General features: G+C 38.4%; 1 protein-coding gene across 2 annotated transcripts in view; it reads left to right on the top strand.

Annotated features, from left to right (window-relative positions):
- The first annotated feature begins 136 nt into the window (after positions 1-136).
- Positions 137-19223, top strand: part of LOC123710477 (fatty acid synthase-like) — a 34064-nt gene continuing 14977 nt past the window's right edge. The window contains exons 1-21 of one of the 2 annotated variants that reach the window (XM_045662405.1): positions 137-169; positions 568-717; positions 1447-1639; positions 2458-2578; positions 3010-3213; positions 3843-3959; positions 4096-4274; positions 5144-5286; positions 5822-6025; positions 6300-6486; positions 6591-6753; positions 6843-7012; positions 7609-7760; positions 7950-8133; positions 8635-8783; positions 9205-9389; positions 10035-10154; positions 16724-16833; positions 17365-17555; positions 17812-17960; positions 18447-18680. In XM_045662405.1, the coding sequence (XP_045518361.1) occupies positions 568-717; positions 1447-1639; positions 2458-2578; positions 3010-3213; positions 3843-3959; positions 4096-4274; positions 5144-5286; positions 5822-6025; positions 6300-6486; positions 6591-6753; positions 6843-7012; positions 7609-7760; positions 7950-8133; positions 8635-8783; positions 9205-9389; positions 10035-10154; positions 16724-16833; positions 17365-17555; positions 17812-17960; positions 18447-18680 (3305 nt within the window). In that variant the 5' untranslated portion in view covers positions 137-169. Of the gene's footprint in view, positions 170-287; positions 306-567; positions 718-1446; positions 1640-2457; positions 2579-3009; positions 3214-3842; positions 3960-4095; positions 4275-5143; positions 5287-5821; positions 6026-6299; positions 6487-6590; positions 6754-6842; positions 7013-7608; positions 7761-7949; positions 8134-8634; positions 8784-9204; positions 9390-10034; positions 10155-16723; positions 16834-17364; positions 17556-17811; positions 17961-18446; positions 18681-19223 lie in introns of those variants that run through there. The other variant, XM_045662406.1, reaches the window with a different exon arrangement.

The following is a 19223-nucleotide window of genomic DNA, read 5'->3' as shown; positions in this document are numbered from 1 at the left end:
CGTTACCCTGTATATAAAAAAAACAATCGTGCGCACCTTTTGACATTAATTAATTATAATTTTAAACGAATTGAAAATTGTATAATTAAATGTTTATATAAGTTGTGGTTGGTAATTTTCCATTAGTTAGGTTATTGTTCTAGTGCCCTATAGTCATCAAGTTTGCAAGGTAAGTTTGAAGTTCCTTTATCCCATAATGGGGATGATACATTTCTATACAGGTTTCTATTGTTTCTTCAGGAATAGATTCTAGAACCTCTGGGCTATTGGCTGTCTTGGAAGATAAGTGAACTCCATAAGCAGAGGTTTTTAATCCTTGAGTTTTGCTTTTAGATATATTACATATATTGTATGAACGTTTTAACACTTTCGACGAGACTAACGCCGGTTTGAAGTGAAAGTAATTACTTATGATTATCAGAGATAGTTCATATTATAACTTAATTCTGGTATTTATTTTCTGTTAAGAAATGATTGACATACAATATTTACATATATAGCAAACGTCAGCAAAATTCAAAGTATCACTGTTAGTTTTAATATTTTATAGTTAACAAATTATTACAGATGGCGCCAAAACCTCAAGAATTTGCCGGTACAAAGAAAGATGAGAATAGGGTCTGTCCAACTGGCGAAGAGATCGTCATCTCTGGGATGTCTGGACTCTATCCTGACTGCAACAATGTTATGGAACTCTCGAATGTTCTTTACAATAAGGTTTGTTCGTAAAGAAATATGTTTGAATTTACAACATACATGAGGGAAATTACTGTGTCATTGGCATGGTCATATTTTCCTGACAAGCAAATAACGATTGTCTACAGAACTATATTGTAACATGCTTTTGTAAGTTAAGGCAAGCCAGGTTGTAGCGACACCTACCTACTATTTTTGGTTACAAATCAGTACAATAAAGTATGGGTATCCATACTTTTTTTAAATTGGTGAAACGCATTGCGCATGCGCTACTGCGCGGCTGCTTAGTTCGGGAGGATTATCTAGGCCTCGCGATTGTGCGTACTAACTAAAACCCCAAGCCTTATCCGCTTTCCGACATGCGCTGCGTCCGCCTCTCCACGCCCTTTGTTAGTTTGTGAAGATACATGACACAGCAAGTTTCCACAGATCGGGGCACCCACTTTTAGAAATAGCTAGGGGATGGGGTCCAGTACATGCAGGGGTGGGCCACCACCTCTTCTTTTAAACGCATGGACCCCTGTTGCTTCGCTTTAGATTTCGAGGGTTTAGTGCGCAAGTCGCGCGCATACCGCTCAAACTTATTCCAACCGTTAAGAATATACACAACTTTGTAAAGAATAAATCAGCCACTTTCGATCAGCCTGGTAAAAGTATGTCGGAGGAAGCGCACAAAATCCTTCCTTTATAAAATAGTCTCTTTGATGTAATGTAACTGTGATATAAAATCTAAAAATTTCTTCTATTTAGATTAATCCGATTAACAACAAGGATCTCCGTTGGGAAGTCAATCATCCAGAAGTAACTGACTGCACGGGAAAAGCACCCGGTCTAGAATACTTCGACGCTCAATTCTTCAGGGTGCACTACCGTCTGGCCAACTGCATGGACCCCATGTCCAGGAAGATTTTAGAGCAATCATACCAGGCCATTTATGATGCAGGTAATATTTTATAGAATTCAGAAAGTAACACTACTTTGTTACTGCTAGCAAATATAATAGCCCCAAAGATGACGGCATTATCATTATAACTAATTATGACAAAGTAATAGAGTATTTGACTTTAGATCTTTCTAGATAATTTTTTATAACATCTAAGCTTGACGACGTCTATATTTGTGTTTCAGTCAGTCAAAACAGTCTCATGATACGGTCTTGTTTTGGTGTTTTATGTCCTTGAAATTGATGAAACAAATAACTAAAAAACGTTGCGTTAAACTTATTTATTAGTTATTGTCTCATAACTGTTTTGGTGTATATATATTACCGTTCTTCTGTGAAAAAAATTGTGAGTTTGTTTTCAATTTGACAATAGTTAAGGATTGCTATGTGGACTTGTAAATTTCGTGTGTAAAATAATGTAAAAGCTATAGGCGTTATTCTTAAATAAATTTATTAAAATATGATGCTCCGGTGTTCTTAGTATATTGGTTCTATCGAAATATGGGGTTATAAAATGGAGAGCCTATCCACAATTATACAATTAAAAATATATATATATGTTTATTAAGGAATATAAGATACAGGTATCATTTATTCCACGTCTTTAAATTTGTATCGTAGACATCCCTACTCATCGGCAAAGAAGACAGGTGTAGGCAGAGAGAAAAGAAGGCGTAAAAAACTCTGGATACTCTTTAATGCATAATGTGTCCTGAAAACTACGAAATTGCAATCATATTTAACACTAAGTCTTATAAACGCAACATATTATTCTATTTCTTCCGATCTTCAGTAGTCTTTAACAATATTTTTTGCAGGTATAAGCTGTGAATACTTTTCTGGCAAGAAAGTGGGGGTATACCTTGGAACCTGTTTCTCGGAGACTGAGAAGACCTGTTTTTATGTCAACACTATTAACGGCGGTTTTGGTATCGCAGGGTATGTCATTTTTTAGATATAAGCTTTTTCTTAAATTTAACAAATTCCTTCCAAAGTCTAACTATTTCCTATCGAGCGGATTCATGATTGTATTGACATGAACACAAGCCAAGAGTAAATCAAGAAGTTAAACAACCCTTTCCTTCATATTATATGTTTCTTATAAATATAGAAAGGTTTGTGCCTGCCTGTCACACATGTCTGTTTGTTTCGATGTCTTCTATCACAGTATCAGAGGGTGATAAATGTTTTGATATGATATGTCAATTATGCATTTACCAACATGTTTGCATGCTTTTTGGAAAGGGATTTTGTGTGAGCGTGTGAGTGTGTGTACAATAAAGAGAATTATTCTAACTTTTTTTCCACGTGTAATTTCTTTTGACTGCTTTTTTTTGCTTCTTGTGTATAAAACATATTTAATTTTGCAGATGTAGTAAAGCTATGTTTGCGAATCGTATCTCCTATTGGTTGAATTCCAAGGGACCATCAATGGTTGTGGACCAGGCCTGCTGCAGTTCCTCTGTGGCTCTAGAACTTGCCTACCAAGCAATCAAACGTGGAGATTGTGAGGCCGCTCTTGTAGGAGGCTCTTCTCTATGTCTTCATCCACATTCTTTTATCCATTATGGAAGGTAAGTATTAACATTTTAAAACTATATGTTTTCATAAGAAATATTAAAATTGTTATGGTCATTTGTATTAAATGTCTGCATTGTATGTAAATTCGTGGTCGTAATTAAATCTGTGACGATTTTCAATTTATTAATTTTGTACTAATGAATTATATGAATTTCAAATCGTATTCGTTAACGCGTGCAAAATTAATTTATTCTGATGTATAGATTATTTTATTAAATACGTAAGTCGACAAACCAAAGAAGTCAAATAGAATTTATAATTTATCAAGTAAATTTTTTTACTACTTTACTATAAACACATTTACGACACAAGACATGAACATTCTTAAAAGGCTGACATAGCGAGCTCTTCAGCAATGTGAGTGTCTATAGGCGGCGATATCACTTAACATGAGGTGAGCCTCTTCCTAAATGGCTCTGCCTCCTATTACGTAAAACAAAGTAAGTAATACAACGATGTATATGGTGCCCCACGGGTAAAAGTCACCGTCAGTCAGAGCCATTCCACATTTTTCTATTTTTTGCTATGCTAATCCTCTATTTACATATTAAAGTACAAGAATATAAGACACATGAAATGAAAATAAGTTGTCCTAAATGCACGGTTTAAACAATGTTTGCAGAATCATGAGTTTGAGTATGGACGGAAAGACAAGGTCATTTGATCAGAACGGATGTGGCTGCGCCAAGTCTGATGCGATCAACGTGCTCCTCCTACAAAAATCCAAGGATGCTATTCGGTAACAGTTCCAAGTCTATTTACTATTCGCCGAAATGTATTGTATTGTTATGTAATTTCGAAGCATTTTAAATTTTAACTATCGAATTTTAATATAATTAAAAAACGTTTTAATCGGGTATAAAAAATAATTACAGTGTATACGCAGAACTCGTGCATGTAAAATCCGAATTTACGTCCTTAGTGGAGGGACACGAAGGTCCCAGATATGGTTTCTATCGTGATCCAGAACATGTCGCTAACTTTTTGAAAGAGTTTTACTACGAAGCTAACGTTCCGCCGAAGGATATTGAATATGTTGAAGCGTTTGGTTCAGGTATGACAATGCGCATAGATGTATCCCATCTCTTTTTATAATTATTCTTCTTTTTAGTCATTTTGCAACATAGCAAAACCGAACATTCACAATATCTATAGTAATAATTTTAAAAAGTTGGTGAAGTTGAAGGTTGGTTCTACTGAGCTGATTTATACAAATATTTTACCGATAGTAAGCCATGATATTTGAGAGTGTGGTATAATCCTAAATTTTGTGGTAGTTGGATATAGTCACGATAAACTTAAAAACTGCACGAATTCGTATGGCAAATATAAAAAAAAATCAATGGCGCTACAATCTTTTTAGGTCTGGCCTCAGATTTCTGTATCTGTGTCTTGATCATTTGTAAATTGAATAGGCAAGTAGGTGCTCAGCCTTCTGTGGCTGACGCACGCCGTCGACTTTTTTGGGTCTAATGCAAGCCGGTTTCTTCACGATGTTTTCCTTCACCGTTTGAGCTAATGTTAAATGCGCACATAGAGAGAAAATCCATTGGATCACAGCCGAGGATCGAACCTACGACCTGAGAGATGAGAGTCGCACGCTGTAGCCACTAGGCCAACACTGCTCCTGCAACTTTCTATACTCGATCTATAATCTAAATTTATTTCCAATTCAAATTTGCAAATAAATATAAATATAAATCAAGAATGATACACAAGGATAATTTTCAAGTTATACGGGTCACGGTTGCCTACACGAAACCGGTAGTTGATTGATTCGTTTACTGCTTCCATATCTAAGTGTAACACACCTGTTTTATCTAGACGTTTAATCAAATTAACTTTGCATCTTTCTCAATTGGGTTATTTCTAATAAATATTCGTTTTTATAATGGCACGATTTTAATTTAAAAAATGTTATAGGACTGGTGGAAGCTGATGAATCTGAACTTAAAGCGATCGATGAAGTGTTCTGCAAGGATCGACAAAATCCACTACCTATTGGGAGTGTTATGTCCAATATTGGTTATGGTGAAGCTTCTTCTGGGGTATCTTCTATTACTAAGGTCAGTTGTGAGAATAATAAAAGTAATTTTAAAATTCTACCTTCAAGTACCTTTCAACATTACTAAGACAACATATCATTCTCTCCAGAAATACGATGCCACAACCAAATCGATTTTGATGAAAGTAAAACACATCCCCATGTTAGAATATATTTCGCAGTAATGACTTTTTCAAACATTATGTATTTGTTTTTATGTACATCATAGTAAAACGTTATTTTAAAAAAGAAGTGGAAAATAATATTTAATTAAACATTCTTACGAAAGTAGTTTTTTTTAAACAAAAACTTTTGACAAAAGTTTTACGAAGAAGCTAAAATGTATCCCGGTATTCCCGGTACTCCCCGGAATTCAGGCAGTTGGGTGAACTGGATAGTCGTTCTGAGCGTTGAATATTTCCAAAATAATGTATTGAACTTTGACCTACGGGTGTCAGTTTAGCGCTCTCTGTATCTTTACAGCATTTTCTAAAACAATAACCACGATTATTAACCCATAACACAACGAAGTTATGACATCTACGCTTACATCTCAGGTGTTGCTGGGTTTCGAAAGAGGTGAATTTGCTGGAAATATAAGCCTCGAAACGCCACGGAATGATGTGGCAGCCATCCGCGACGGTCGCATCAAGGTGATCACGGATCATTCTCCGACTAACCACGGATATGTTGCAGTAAACACTTTCTCAGTTACGGGCTCAAACGCCCACGTACTGCTCAAAGGACGTAACAAACCAAAGGTAACTGAAATCATTGTAAATGAGCAATATTAAAAACTATAATTTGGTTGACTTTTGAAATCGATTTAGATTTACAGATACACAACGTAACTGCATTATTTTGTTAACTTAAGCTAGTCTAGTGTATGCAAATCCTTTAATTGCCAGTCTCGACTGACGCCAAATTTATCTGAGCGACTTCAAGCAGCAAATAGAATATAATCACCCGTTTTAAACAGAGAAATATGAGAAATTGCTTTTTTCAATAATTGGTTATTCCTGAATCTCGCTTTAGGATCTTACCCGCTACAAGAGCAGCATCCCTCGCCTGGTGACGATATCAGCGCGACAGGATTCAGCCCTGCTTAAGATCTTCGCAGATCTGAAGAGCCGTACAGTGGACCCCGAGGAACTGGCTCTTTTCCATAACATTCATCAGACCCCTGTCGCTGGACATTTGGGGCGTGGTTATTTGCTTCTGGGTGAGTATTGTTGCTTGTTTTTATAGAATAGGGCTAGGCTAAAATATCTGCGGTATTCTATTGTTATATGTTTTTATATAATTTATATTTTTACTCCTTGACAGACACAAACGAAGCCAATGAGACAGTGGCTCTAAGTGAAAAGTGCGAATACTTCGACAACGCGGTCCGTCCACTATGGTTTGTCTACAGTGGTATGGGTTCGCAATGGGCCGGCATGGGAACTCATCTCATGCGTATACCAGTTTTTTCTGCTGCTATTGAGAAGTAAGTATATTTAGAGTTTAACAAAATTTGAAATAATATTTATTGGAAATATGTATATATATTTGGAATTTGAATAAATATTATTACAGATGTCGTCGCGTGTTAGAGCCCAAAGGCGTGGATATTGTAAGCATAATTACGTCACCAGATAAAACTATTTTCGATAACATCTTACACTCCTTCGTCGGTATTGCCGCTGTACAAATCGGTCTCACAGATGTACTGCACTCTATAGGAATCTTCCCGGATAAAATTATCGGTATGTATGTTTAAGCATTGGTAGCCTGCGTTGGTACCTGAACGTAAATAGATCTCTATCTCTATCTCTCTATTGTTAGCGGTAGTTGATTTAGTTCTTAGGGTAGGAAATTAAACACTTCAATGATGACTTAATTCACTATAATTTACTTCACTGATTTTACGTGAACTGTATAACTTTAAACTTGTACGAAGAAAAGGCCCGTGCGCATGTCTCACAACCTCTTTTATAATCACAACTCCCTTCTCCGACCCGACCATCCCACTTCGGGAAAATGGTCGAGTCAATTCGTAACAACTCGTAAACAACCGAACGAGTCAAATGAGTAACTGTTGCACATGCGCACTTGTAGCAAGATTCTTAAGAATATGTTTCATAAAAATATTTAGAATTTAATTAAATTAATATTAGAAGCTAACACTATCTATTTCTGTGTGCCCAATAAATACACGTTTGCTCGTTTGGAAGCAAGATTAATGTTGCGAGGAAATCGGCATTGATTTTGATGAAAAGACCTACCGTGGGTGTAAAATCATTATACAGTCTGCTTGTATATGAAATATCTATAATATATATCTAAAATAAATTTCGTTCAGGTCACAGTGTAGGCGAGTTGGGGTGCGCATACGCAGATGGCTGCTTCACTGCGGAAGAGATGATCCTGTCTGCATACAGCCGTGGTCTTGTCTCTGTTCAAACGCCTTTCATTCGCGGCTCCATGGCTGCTGTTGGCTTGGGATTCACTGAGGTACAGTATTAGAAATAAATTTATTAACGTATTTATTGTTTAAAATTGCCGAATGGCTTATATCTCAAGCCTCGTATTCAGTATAGTCAATTATAGTAAACGTTCTATAGAAAAAGCAAAATACGGGTCTTACTAATATCGTTCCCCAGACGACATAAAATTAAAAATATTTATTTAAAAAAATCTCAGATCTCAAAATTGTGCCCACCTGAAATCGAAGTAGCGTGCCACAACGCATCGGAATCCAGTACAATCTCAGGTCCAGCTGAAGTCATGAAAGAGTTCGTTGCGTCTTTAACAGCTAAGAACATTTTCGCTAAGGAGGTTCCCTGCTCCAACATCGCGTTTCACTCACGTTATATCGCAGAAGGAGGTAATTTTATTTTATTTCCAAAAATCTTTTGATTTACAAAAAAAAAAAAAATGTATGATTTATAATTGTCATACCATACATTTGTATACCTTAAAGTCTATGCTTTTCTACTTGTAGCACACTAGAGTGCCTCTACTACACACTACTACACTTATTTTTAGATGTAGAGCCTAAAGCGGAAGTTATAATAATAAATTAGTACAATAAGAAAATCTTTCTTCATTAAAGTGTAAATACAATTTGAAAGACAGAGACTAATGATAACTAAGAACAGTATACTTGTCCTAATAATGTGTAAGGGTCCTAATAATAGGGTGTAAGGTGAATTTCGCGATCAGTAGGAAAAGACATGTGTATGAAAAATGGTGTACTCTACCTCCAACCTTTAAGGGAAGACCCTCGACCAGACTAACCACTGACTCGCCCAAAAGCTCCAGTGGCTACTCGGTATAAAGTCTTATTTTTAATGGCCTTACATAACCTTGACGGAATCTTTTCCAGGTCCCGCTTTACGTCAGTACTTAAGTGAAGTTATCAAAGACCCCAAGCCTCGTAGTGAACGTTGGCTTTCAACCTCGGTTCCAGAAAGCAGATGGGAAGAGGATCTAGCTAAATACTCTTCTGCCGAATACCACACCAATAATCTTCTGGTAGTTTATTTTTATTAATTGTAATCAAATTTTTCGTATCCTCCTTCGACTTTACAAAATTCAATGGAAATAAAATCTTGCTGGATTGACTTAAGGTCCATCTTAATAAATGGCATGGGTTTCAAAGTTTTCTATCTTTTTCAATTTCGACTTATTTCACGAAACTTCCACTAAAACTTCTGATAAAAATCAAAATAGAATTTAATCATGTACTTTTATAAATTAAAACACGTCAAAGAAAACTATTTTACTGCCAGTTCCCAAATCAAGAGCGTAGCATAAATTACTAACAAATGTTAAAACAGTATTGCAATAATATAACATACTGTAGAGATCTTTAAGGTAGAAAGTTTTAATGGGTGTTCTGAGAAGAGTCTACCTGAACCGACTATGATATTTATCAACTGTTCTTTTTCAACAGAATCCAGTTCTTTTCGAAGAGACATCTCGCAACATTCCTGCTGACGCTGTGCTCATTGAAATAGCTCCCCACGGACTACTCCAAGCTATTCTAAAGAGATCTTTACCCGAAAGCTGCAAGAACATTCCTCTTACACGCCGAGGACACCTTGACAATGCAAGATTCTTGTTGGAAGCTATTGGACAGTGAGTATATCACATACCCTTTATAATGTATAAATAATACCGACTGGTATTATGAGTAGTATTATCTCCTACTATTATTAATTTCATTTTAATCGGACCCAAATCTGAAGCCCTTATAGTTTGCTGCAATACGTAGTCATATGTATGAATATTTTGGGAGTAGGTGATCACACCAAGCTTCCTGGAGGCTAATTTACCCTTCCCTCCAAATGACCGCGAAACTGAACGTTGTTCGATATGTCAACGCCAAATATTCCGATGCTGGCTGTGGCTTTAAGAAGAGTGTCTTCAAAAACAGGAGTAGCGACAAAGGGTGTTTTTTTGGCGGAAAACGCTCAAACTTGGGGTTAAATTGGACTAGATTTAGTCCTTCCAGAGACTACTAGTAACAGAGTTTCAGATACAAGAAGGATCAGAGCGGTCGCCTTTTTTGGGATCGGATATAATGAAGCGGTCTTCCAGCACCGAGCGAATACAGGCACCGGAATAGTCGCATTCGTACCGGAGCCAACTCAGGAGCGTAATTAAGGGATGCCATAGATATAGTTTATCTAATAATAATCTGATTTCGTTTAGATAACATAAAAATACTGTCAATTACAGATACTATGTTGATAATAATTCAAAATTGCTATTTTGTCACAGATTGTTCATGGAAGGCTACAACCCTAAGCTCCAGGCGTTGTACCCCAAAGTCGAATTTCCGGTGTCTACTGGTACCCCAATGTTATCACATCATGTTGAATGGGCACATACGGAGTCTTGGTAAGTTTACAAATAAAAAAAAGTTTGAGCTCTTACAAAACAAAAGTAAGTGTGGACTAAAATAATTGTTCTATTACATCCATTAAGAAACACCTAGATAGATTCCTGTTAACAGGGACTAAAATAACTATTTCTCCCTAGGGATTAAATTATGTTTCAATTACCAAAGAGATACGAAATGTAACTGCATATGAAATAAGTACCGCGTGCCGACTGAATAAAAAACAACTAACACGTAAAACGCTCGCTTCACTCTGGTTTCAAAAACACTTATGCCTTGGTACTGGTTTACAGCTCTCGAAGAAATATATACGCTTGTCTTATCTAAAGGGAGGATCTCCGACCAGACGAACCACTGACTGTCGTGCCCGAAGGCAATATTGGTTAAGGTGAAGAAGTTAAGAAGAGAACACATATCTTTAGCGTAACGTCATTGTAATCATTATATTATTACGAAGATGGGTCGACTGCAATGTTTCTAGATTTTTCCACTAGTTAGAAAACTTTTCAGCAGGCTGTAATATGATTTCTGACCGTTTCAGGAGAGGGTCAATCACATATTAGAAAATTGTAATTTCCATAATGTTACCCTAGTTTTCAGGAAGCTGAAACCTTTTTTCAGTCGGTTTCAGAACATGTGTAGTAGAGTGGTGTAGTTTTCAGGAGACCCGTTTTCAGGCGTTTTCAGGCCTAGTTATACCCCTTTGATGAAGGAATATTCTAGACCGAACTTTCTAGGTGTGAGACAAGGACGAAATGCGAGAGAGAGAGATAGAGAGAAGATCAGAACATCAGAACTTTCTCGAAACTAGACTGATCATTCTAGAACGCCGTACGACAAGGACGGAGCAACGTGCGAAAGAGACAAAGAGTGCGGACGTTCTAGAATTGTGCAATCGCTACTCAGAAGCAAGCCCGCCTAGAAAGTTCTCGAATATTGTTTAGAATTATTCCCAGGGATATATAAGCGAGCCAAAACGCGACAAGTCGCTTTTAGTTTTGAATGCGATAACAAGAGCGAAACACCGAAGCGATAAAGTGCGAATAAAGTGAATATAAGTGATAAAGTACTGTGTGAAGTGTGCATAAGTGAAGTAATTAGTGACTGTGTTTTTGTGTGTTATTAGTGCATCTCTGCAATTAATTCGTGCCCATAAATTCCTCATTGATTTATTATTTGACCAAGAAATAAACCCTTGAATAAATCTACGGCATTTTCTATCCGATCCCCTAGCTCGTAACATTTTGGTGTCAGAAGTGGGATAGAAAAATGCCAATTACTCAAAGGGAGAATCAAGAGGAGTCTGTGGCAGAGTCTCCAGCTGCGGAGGGAGTGCAGACAAGGGCGCAATCAGCACGCGACGCCGCCCGGCGACAAAGTTTCGATGCGAACCGCGGGATGGGTGAAAGTAACGATGGCAACATCCTCCTTGCCCTGCAGCAAATGATGGAAGCACAAGGACGCCGTCAAGAGGAACAGATACGACAAATGATGGAAGAACAGGCACGCCGTCAGGAAGAACAGACAAGACAAATGATGGAAGAACAGGCAAGCCGTCAAGAAGAACAGACACGCCAAATGATTAAAGAACAGACACGCTGGCAAGAAGAACAGGCATGCCGTCAAGAAGAACAGGCACGCCGTCAGGAAGAACAGGCACGCCGTCAGGAAGAACAGACAAGACAAATGATGGAAGAACAGGCACGCCGTCAAGAAGAACAGACACGCCAAATGATGGAAGAACAGGCCCAGACACGTCGTATGATGGAGGAACAGGCACGTCGTCAAGAAGAGCAGGCTCATCAGATGATGGAGGAACAGGCTCGCCGTATCGGAGAAAAACTTTGTGACCTGAAAGTACAGGTAGATAAAAAGATCGAGAACTTGGTATGATTGAATCTGATATGGATTGTAAGCTATCCAAGCAGGATAAACGTATCCTTGGAATAGAAAATGATATCCAATGCCTGAAGACCACTGGTGTTGTCACGACTGTAGCACCACCTAGAAATCTGAAAGTGCCTCCCTTTGATGGTACATCTTCTTGGGGCGCGTACAAGCTGCAGTTTGAGACTGTAGCAGAGTCAAACGGGTGGACTGACAATCAAGCTGTTACCGCCCTTATTCTGGGACTGCGAGACGAAGCCCTCTCCATATTAGATACCAAGAAAGGTAAGGTGACGTTGAAGCAACTGCTAGATGCCCTGGAATCACGGTATGGAGACGCAAATTTGAGCACGTTTACAGGGCTCAATTGAAGGATAGAATACAGCAGACAAATGAAAGTTTGCAAAAATGGGGACTTGAAATAGAGAAGCTGGTAAGGAAGGCCTACGCATCCTCACCAGATGTTGCAGACAAGATGCTGGTTCAAGCTCTTGTCGACGGTATTCGAGACCGTGAAATTTGAATGGCTGTGAACCTCGGTCACCATAAGGAACTTAAGGATGCTCTTGCCCATGCGTTGAAGGTGGAAGCATTTTGCAAGGATCATCGACCTAACCGCATTAGGGCTGTCACGGAAAAACCAAGTTCCCAACGTGGACCTACCTGTTACCTCTGTGGGGAAATAGGGCATATGAGGTTGTCATGCCCTAAAAAAGATCTCAGAGGCGAAATAAAGACTAGACGTGGGGAACCGGAAGCAGCGGGTGTGACTGCCGGTGAACAGCGGCAGGGAAACGAGTAGAAGCCAAGACCACGGGGCGGATGCTGGCCGGTTCTGTAAGGAAGGCCCCAAAAGTTATGATCACTCAAACTCAGGATGGCAATACCATTGTTATCGACGGAGAAGTAAACGGATGTAGGTGTGAGTTAACCCTTGGTACTGGAGCTTCCCGGACAGTAATTAGATACCAACTTCTGAAGTCATTTTACAAAAGCCTTTCTGGTGGAAATGTACAGCTCCTTACAGCTACTGGTCAGCACATAACCGTTCGAGGGGAAGGTATCGCTACCTTCAAGATTGGCGGAAGATCATACAGACATAAGGTGGTTATTGCTGACATCGTGGATGACTGTATTATCGGTTTAGACTTCATGAAGCATTACAACTGTAAGATTGACTTGGAGAACGGCACGTTCAAGTGTAGAGATGAGGTAGTTTCTCTAAAAGGTAGAACATTAAAGGGTGGGAACGACGTCTATAGATCCATCATTGAAAATAGTACAGTCAGTAAACAACGAGATATAGTTCAAGAAGTATTAGAGGCCTGTAAGGAAACCTTGTCGAAAGGAGAAATGTTGAAAGCAAAGGAACTATTGAAGTTATTTTCAGACATGTTTGCTACACACGATGGAGATCTAGGAAGGACAGGTGTAGTTAAACATCGAATTGAGACTGGAACCGAAGGACCGATACGTTTGCGACCGCGACGAGTACCTGTCGCATATGAAAAAATATAGACAAGATGATTGCAGAAATGTCAAACCATAATGTCATCGAATCATCTTCCAGCCCTTGGTGCTCTCCAGTAGTTTTAGTCAAGAAAAAGGCTAACAGTTTAAGGTTCTGCGTCGACTATCGTCGTCTTAACGATATCACAAAGAAGGACAGTTACCACTTACCTAGAATAGATGACACCTTGGATACCTTAAGTGGGGCAAAATGGTTTACAACTTTAGACTTGAAAAGTGGGTACTGGCAAGTTGAGATAGACCCAAGTCATAAAGAGAAGACAGCCTTTTCAACTGGAAAAGGACTATGGCAGTTTAAAGTTATGCCGTTTGGGCTTTGCAATGCGCCTGCCACCTTTGAAAGACTAATGGAGAAAGTACTGTCAGGACTGATAGGACAAGCCTGCTTAGTGTACCTGGATGATGTAGTCATCATTGGGAGAAATTTTGAAGATCACATACGGAATCTGCAACGGGTGCTCACCAGACTCCATAAAGCCAACCTGAAATTAAGTCCAATGAAATGTTTATTTTTCAAAAGAGAAGTGAGCTACTTGGGTCACATTATATCGCAGGACGGAGTTCGAACAGATCCCGAGAAGATAGTTGCGGTGAAGGAATGGCCAGTACCTAAAGATAAAACTGAAGTCCGTGCTTTCTTAGGCTTATGTTCTTACTACCGAAGATTCGTGAAAAATTTCGCGGATATTGCAAAACCTCTTCACAGACTCACCGAAGAGAAGAGGAAATTCACATGGGATGGAGAGTGTGAAGTTGCATTTAATGAGCTCAAGAACCGACTATGTGAGACTCCGATACTAGGCTACCCGGAACATGATGGCGAATATGTGGTAGATACAGATGCCAGTGGAATTGGCATCGGAGGTGTACTATCACAGGTAAAAGGTGAGCGCGAGGAAGTAATAGCCTACTTCAGCAAGTCGTTATCGAAACCAGAACGAAACTACTGTGTCACTCGGAGGGAACTACTGGCTGTTGTGAAGACGCTGCAGCATTTCAGTAAATACTTACTAGGTCGCAAGTTCCGTCTTAGAACAGATCATGCTGCATTAAAATGGCTACTTTAGTTCAAGAACCCAGAAGGACAAGTGGCTCGATGGATCGAACAATTGCAAGAGTATGACTTTGCTACTGAACATCGCAAGGGTCGAGCGCACGGGAACGCAGATGCTTTGTCTCGTAGGCCATGTGAGGAAGACTGTAAACATTGTACAAGACACGAAGGTAGAGAGGTTGCCCATGTGAGGATACTAAGAACGGATACCATTAGTCCAGATTGGTGTGGTAAATTAATTCAGGAAGAGCAACAACAAGACTCTGACATTAAACCAATTCTGGACTGGATGAAATCTTCAGCTATAAAGCCACGATGGAATGATGTTGCATCTACTAGCACCACGACCAAGAGTTGGGAACTGGGCTCAATGGGATAGCTTAGTTCTCCATAATGGGGTGTTATGTCGCAAATGGGAAAACGCTCGTGGGGATGCATCTCTCCTACAGTTAGTTGTGCCAAGATCCAAGATTCGCAACATATTGGAAATGTTTCATGACGGCTCATCAGGCGGACACTTAGGTGTAAAAAGGACTCTTTTGAAAATTAAAGAGAGATTTTATTGGATACATTGCCGCGAAGATGTAGAAGACTGGATTCGAAAATGTAAAGCTTGTGCAGCTGTTAAAGGCCCACAGACGAGAACTAGAGCGAGTATGAAGAAATACAATGTCGGAGCCCAATGGGAGAGGATAGCAGTTGACATAGCTGGACCATTTCCGTTAACAGAAAAAGCAAATAAGTACATCATGGTTGTTATGGATTACTTTACGAAGTGGCCCGAAGTATTCCCTATTCCCAATCAAGAGGCAGTTACAGTAACTGAGATACTTGTAAATGACGTATTCTCTAGATTTGGAGTACCCTTGGAAATGCACAGTGATCAGGGAAGAAATTTTGAGTCTCTACTATTTCAAGAATTGTGCCGATTAATGGGAATGGATACTGGATGAAATCCATGAACACGTACGAGCATCACAAAGCAAAATAAGTGAGACTACGAAGATTAGGTATGACAGAAAGACGAATCATATAGAATTTAAAGAAGGCTCGCAAGTATGGCTTCATAACCCAACAAAACGAAAAGGCAAATCACCAAAGCTTCAAGCTGACTGGGACGGTCCACACACGATACTTACGAAGATAAATGACGTTACCTATCGCACAAAGAAAGTGGGTGGTTTAAGGAGCAAACCGAAAGTCGTTCACATAAATCGATTGGCTTGGCTTTATAGGGAATAAAGGATGTAATGATGCTCGGGACGAGCATGTCTAAGGACAGGGTAGTGTTACAAAGATGGGTCGACTGCAATGTTTCTAGATTTTTCCACTAGTTAGAAAACTTTTCAGCAGGCTGTAATATGATTTCTGACCGTTTCAGGAGAGGGTCAATCACATATTAGAAAATTGTAATTTCCATAATGTTACCCTAGTTTTCAGGAAGCTGAAACCTTTTTTCAGTCGGTTTCAGAACATGTGTAGTAGAGTGGTGTAGTTTTCAGGAGACCCGTTTTCAGGCGTTTTCAGGCCTAGTTATACCCCTTTGATGAAGGAATATTCTAGACCGAACTTTCTAGGTGTGAGACAAGGACGAAATGCGAGAGAGAGAGAGAGAGAAGATCAGAACATCAGAACTTTCTCGAAACTAGACTGATCATTCTAGAACGCCGTACGACAAGGACGGAGCAACGTGCGAAAGAGACAAAGAGTGCGGACGTTCTAGAATTGTGCAATCGCTACTCAGTAGCAAGCCCGCCTAGAAAGTTCTCGAATATTGTTTAGAATTATTCCCAGGGATATATAAGCGAGCCGAAACGCGACTAGTCGCTTTTAGTTTTGAATGCGATAACAAGAGCGAAACACCGAAGCGATAAAGTGCGAATAAAGTGAATATAAGTGATAAAGTACTGTGTGAAGTGTGCATAAGTGAAGTAATTAGTGACTGTGTTTTTGTGTGTTATTAGTGCATCTCTGCAATTAATTCGTGCCCATAAATTCCTCATTGATTTACCAAGAAATAAACCCTTGAATAAATCTACGGCATTTTCTATCCGATCCCCTAGCTCGTAACAATATTAAGAAGACCTTTTGTTTCAGGATACTTCCTCTTTTCAAAACGGAGGATCTTAAGAATGCCGCCGCATGTAAATTCATTATATCTGTGCACGATGACGAATACAACTATCTTCGAGGACACGTTGTGAAAGGTAATTTTTATTGGAATCATTTAGATTACGCAAAAATGCTATAACAGCCTTATTGAATCAAAAATATTTCCAAAAAGTTCTACAGATCTTTTCATATTTGCAAAAAGAAATGACCATTCATTTAAATTACTATGGAGATTACGTGGGGATTCAACAATATTTCTAATTGAAGATAAAATAAACACCCAATTTAGACATTCTACACTGAAAATAGAAAACTGAATTAAATACAACACTGAAAATCATGCATCCACCTTGTTATAGTTTTATGGTAATCGAGCATTGACAAATTTGACACAAGAGACTTGTAAAGAAAGTTTAATGATCATAATCCTATTAGGTCTTGGACTCAGATTCAGTCCGTTTTTATATTCTGGACAAGTAGGTAATCATTTTTCTGTGTTTCCTTACGATTCTTGCGCACATAGAAAGAAAATTCCATTGGTGCATTGTGATTTGAACGTATGAGAGACGCACGTTGAAGACACAGAGCCAGCACCAGGTTTATTTAACTATAATTTAAATTGTCAGGCATGAATACTTACCCATTCGCGGGTGCACTCACATGTGTATGGGATACGTTTAGTATGGTGCGTGGGATCCGTCGTCGCAGCGAGTCAGTACGTTTCCGTGACGTGCGCTTTACCGTGCAACCTTTGATCAGCGAACAACAAACGTTTATCCTGTATGTCACCATACATCGCGGTACAGGGCGGTTTGAGGTAACGTTTATTACTATAGTTTGGTTGAAACACATTATTACTATTCTTGACTACGTATTATAAAAACATTATTTATAGAAGCAGTGTAGTTATGATAGAATCTTTTTCGCCTCTTTCTATTAAATTTTGTTTAACGTAAAAGTTGAAAAGGGACAGAAATAGTTAGTTCGTTCGAATAAATAAGGTTAATTTTTAACCGTTGGGCTTAGTTAAGTTTAATATCTATTTAGATTTTTTTATCGAATTTACATTTCAGGTATATACTAAAAACACTGAAATCGTGACCGGTTACATAATCTGGAATAATGTAGTCGGGCCTGACGTCACCACTGCAGATCACGAAGAGTTATCTCTGACGTCAGACGATATCTACAAGTTGTTAAAAACTAAAGACTACAATTATTGGTAAGAAACCTATATTTAAATAAATGAAAAAAAAACAAGGTGCTACAGCCCTTTTAGGTCTGGGTTTCAGATATCTGTTTCATGATCATTTGCAAATCTAATCAGCCTCATATGCCTCACACACGCCGTCGACTTGTTGGGTCTAAGGCAAGCCGGTTTCCTTACGATGTTTTCCTTATCCGTTCGAGGGAATGTTAAATGTGCACATAGAAAAAAGTCCATTAGGGCATAGCCGGGGATAGAACCTGGGTTGATGAGAGTCGCACGCTGAAGCCACTAGGCCAACACTGCTCTAACAAACAGTTATTTAAGAGTAATTATTATGTGGATCTTAAGTCCAAGGGCTATTAAGCTTTAACATGACTATCTTGTAACTAAAATGCTTTCGAAAAGTAGGACTAAAGACTAACGTCTTTGTTGCTATGGTAAGTCACATATAAATATCCATTTCACCATCTGTCCAGTAAAATAATGTTTGTTTTTTAGCGGAGACTTCCGAAGCATTAGTAAAGCGTCCACGTCGCTTAGTCAAGCGAAAATTTCATGGAATAAGAATTGGGTGACGCTGATAGATGGTTTGATTCAACTTAACATGTTGAAGAAAAGCCATGGTTCTTCGGAGCTGGAATTTATTCGCCAAATTGATCTAAATGTCGATAAAATGCCCGAGGATGTCAGTACTCTAGATGCTTATGTCTCTGAAGTTTTGGATGTTTCAAGGTGAGGTAACATTCTGAACTGGATGAGATACCAACGAAAAATTCACATATGGATGGATGTTTGTAACGAATGCATTTAAAAACCGATTACAAAAATTCTAAGTATTAGTATGCTATTGTCTAAGTAACATAGGTTCCAAAATATAAATCCATTTTTTTTAAATTAATTTCCACATAATAATTATATCTTAACCACTAATGCGATAGAGCTAAACAATAACCTACACCGATAATCCTCCAATTAATAAACATTAAAAAGATATATCTAGATCTTATGACTAATAATATACCAAGCAACTCTTGTGAACTCAGCCAGTGTACAAACAAATAGGTTTACCTCCATGGAAAATGTATTTATTATAAGTATAACATGCTTCCACCATTTACTTAGAAGATCAGATTTTATTGCCTCGAACCCGAAATCTAAGTTTGAATTTCTATCTTTAAATATGAGAAAGACGAGTTTTTTAGACAAATATGGTTCCCCAATAATAAGAGAAGTATAATTTGTTAGGAAAGTTATAAAAAGGGTTATTATTGTTTG

The sequence above is a fragment of the Pieris brassicae genome, chromosome 5 (genome assembly GCF_905147105.1).
Source record: "Pieris brassicae chromosome 5, ilPieBrab1.1, whole genome shotgun sequence".
In the NCBI taxonomy this organism is placed as follows: domain Eukaryota; kingdom Metazoa; phylum Arthropoda; class Insecta; order Lepidoptera; family Pieridae; genus Pieris; species Pieris brassicae.
This window is presented reverse-complemented; position numbering and strand designations above follow the sequence as displayed.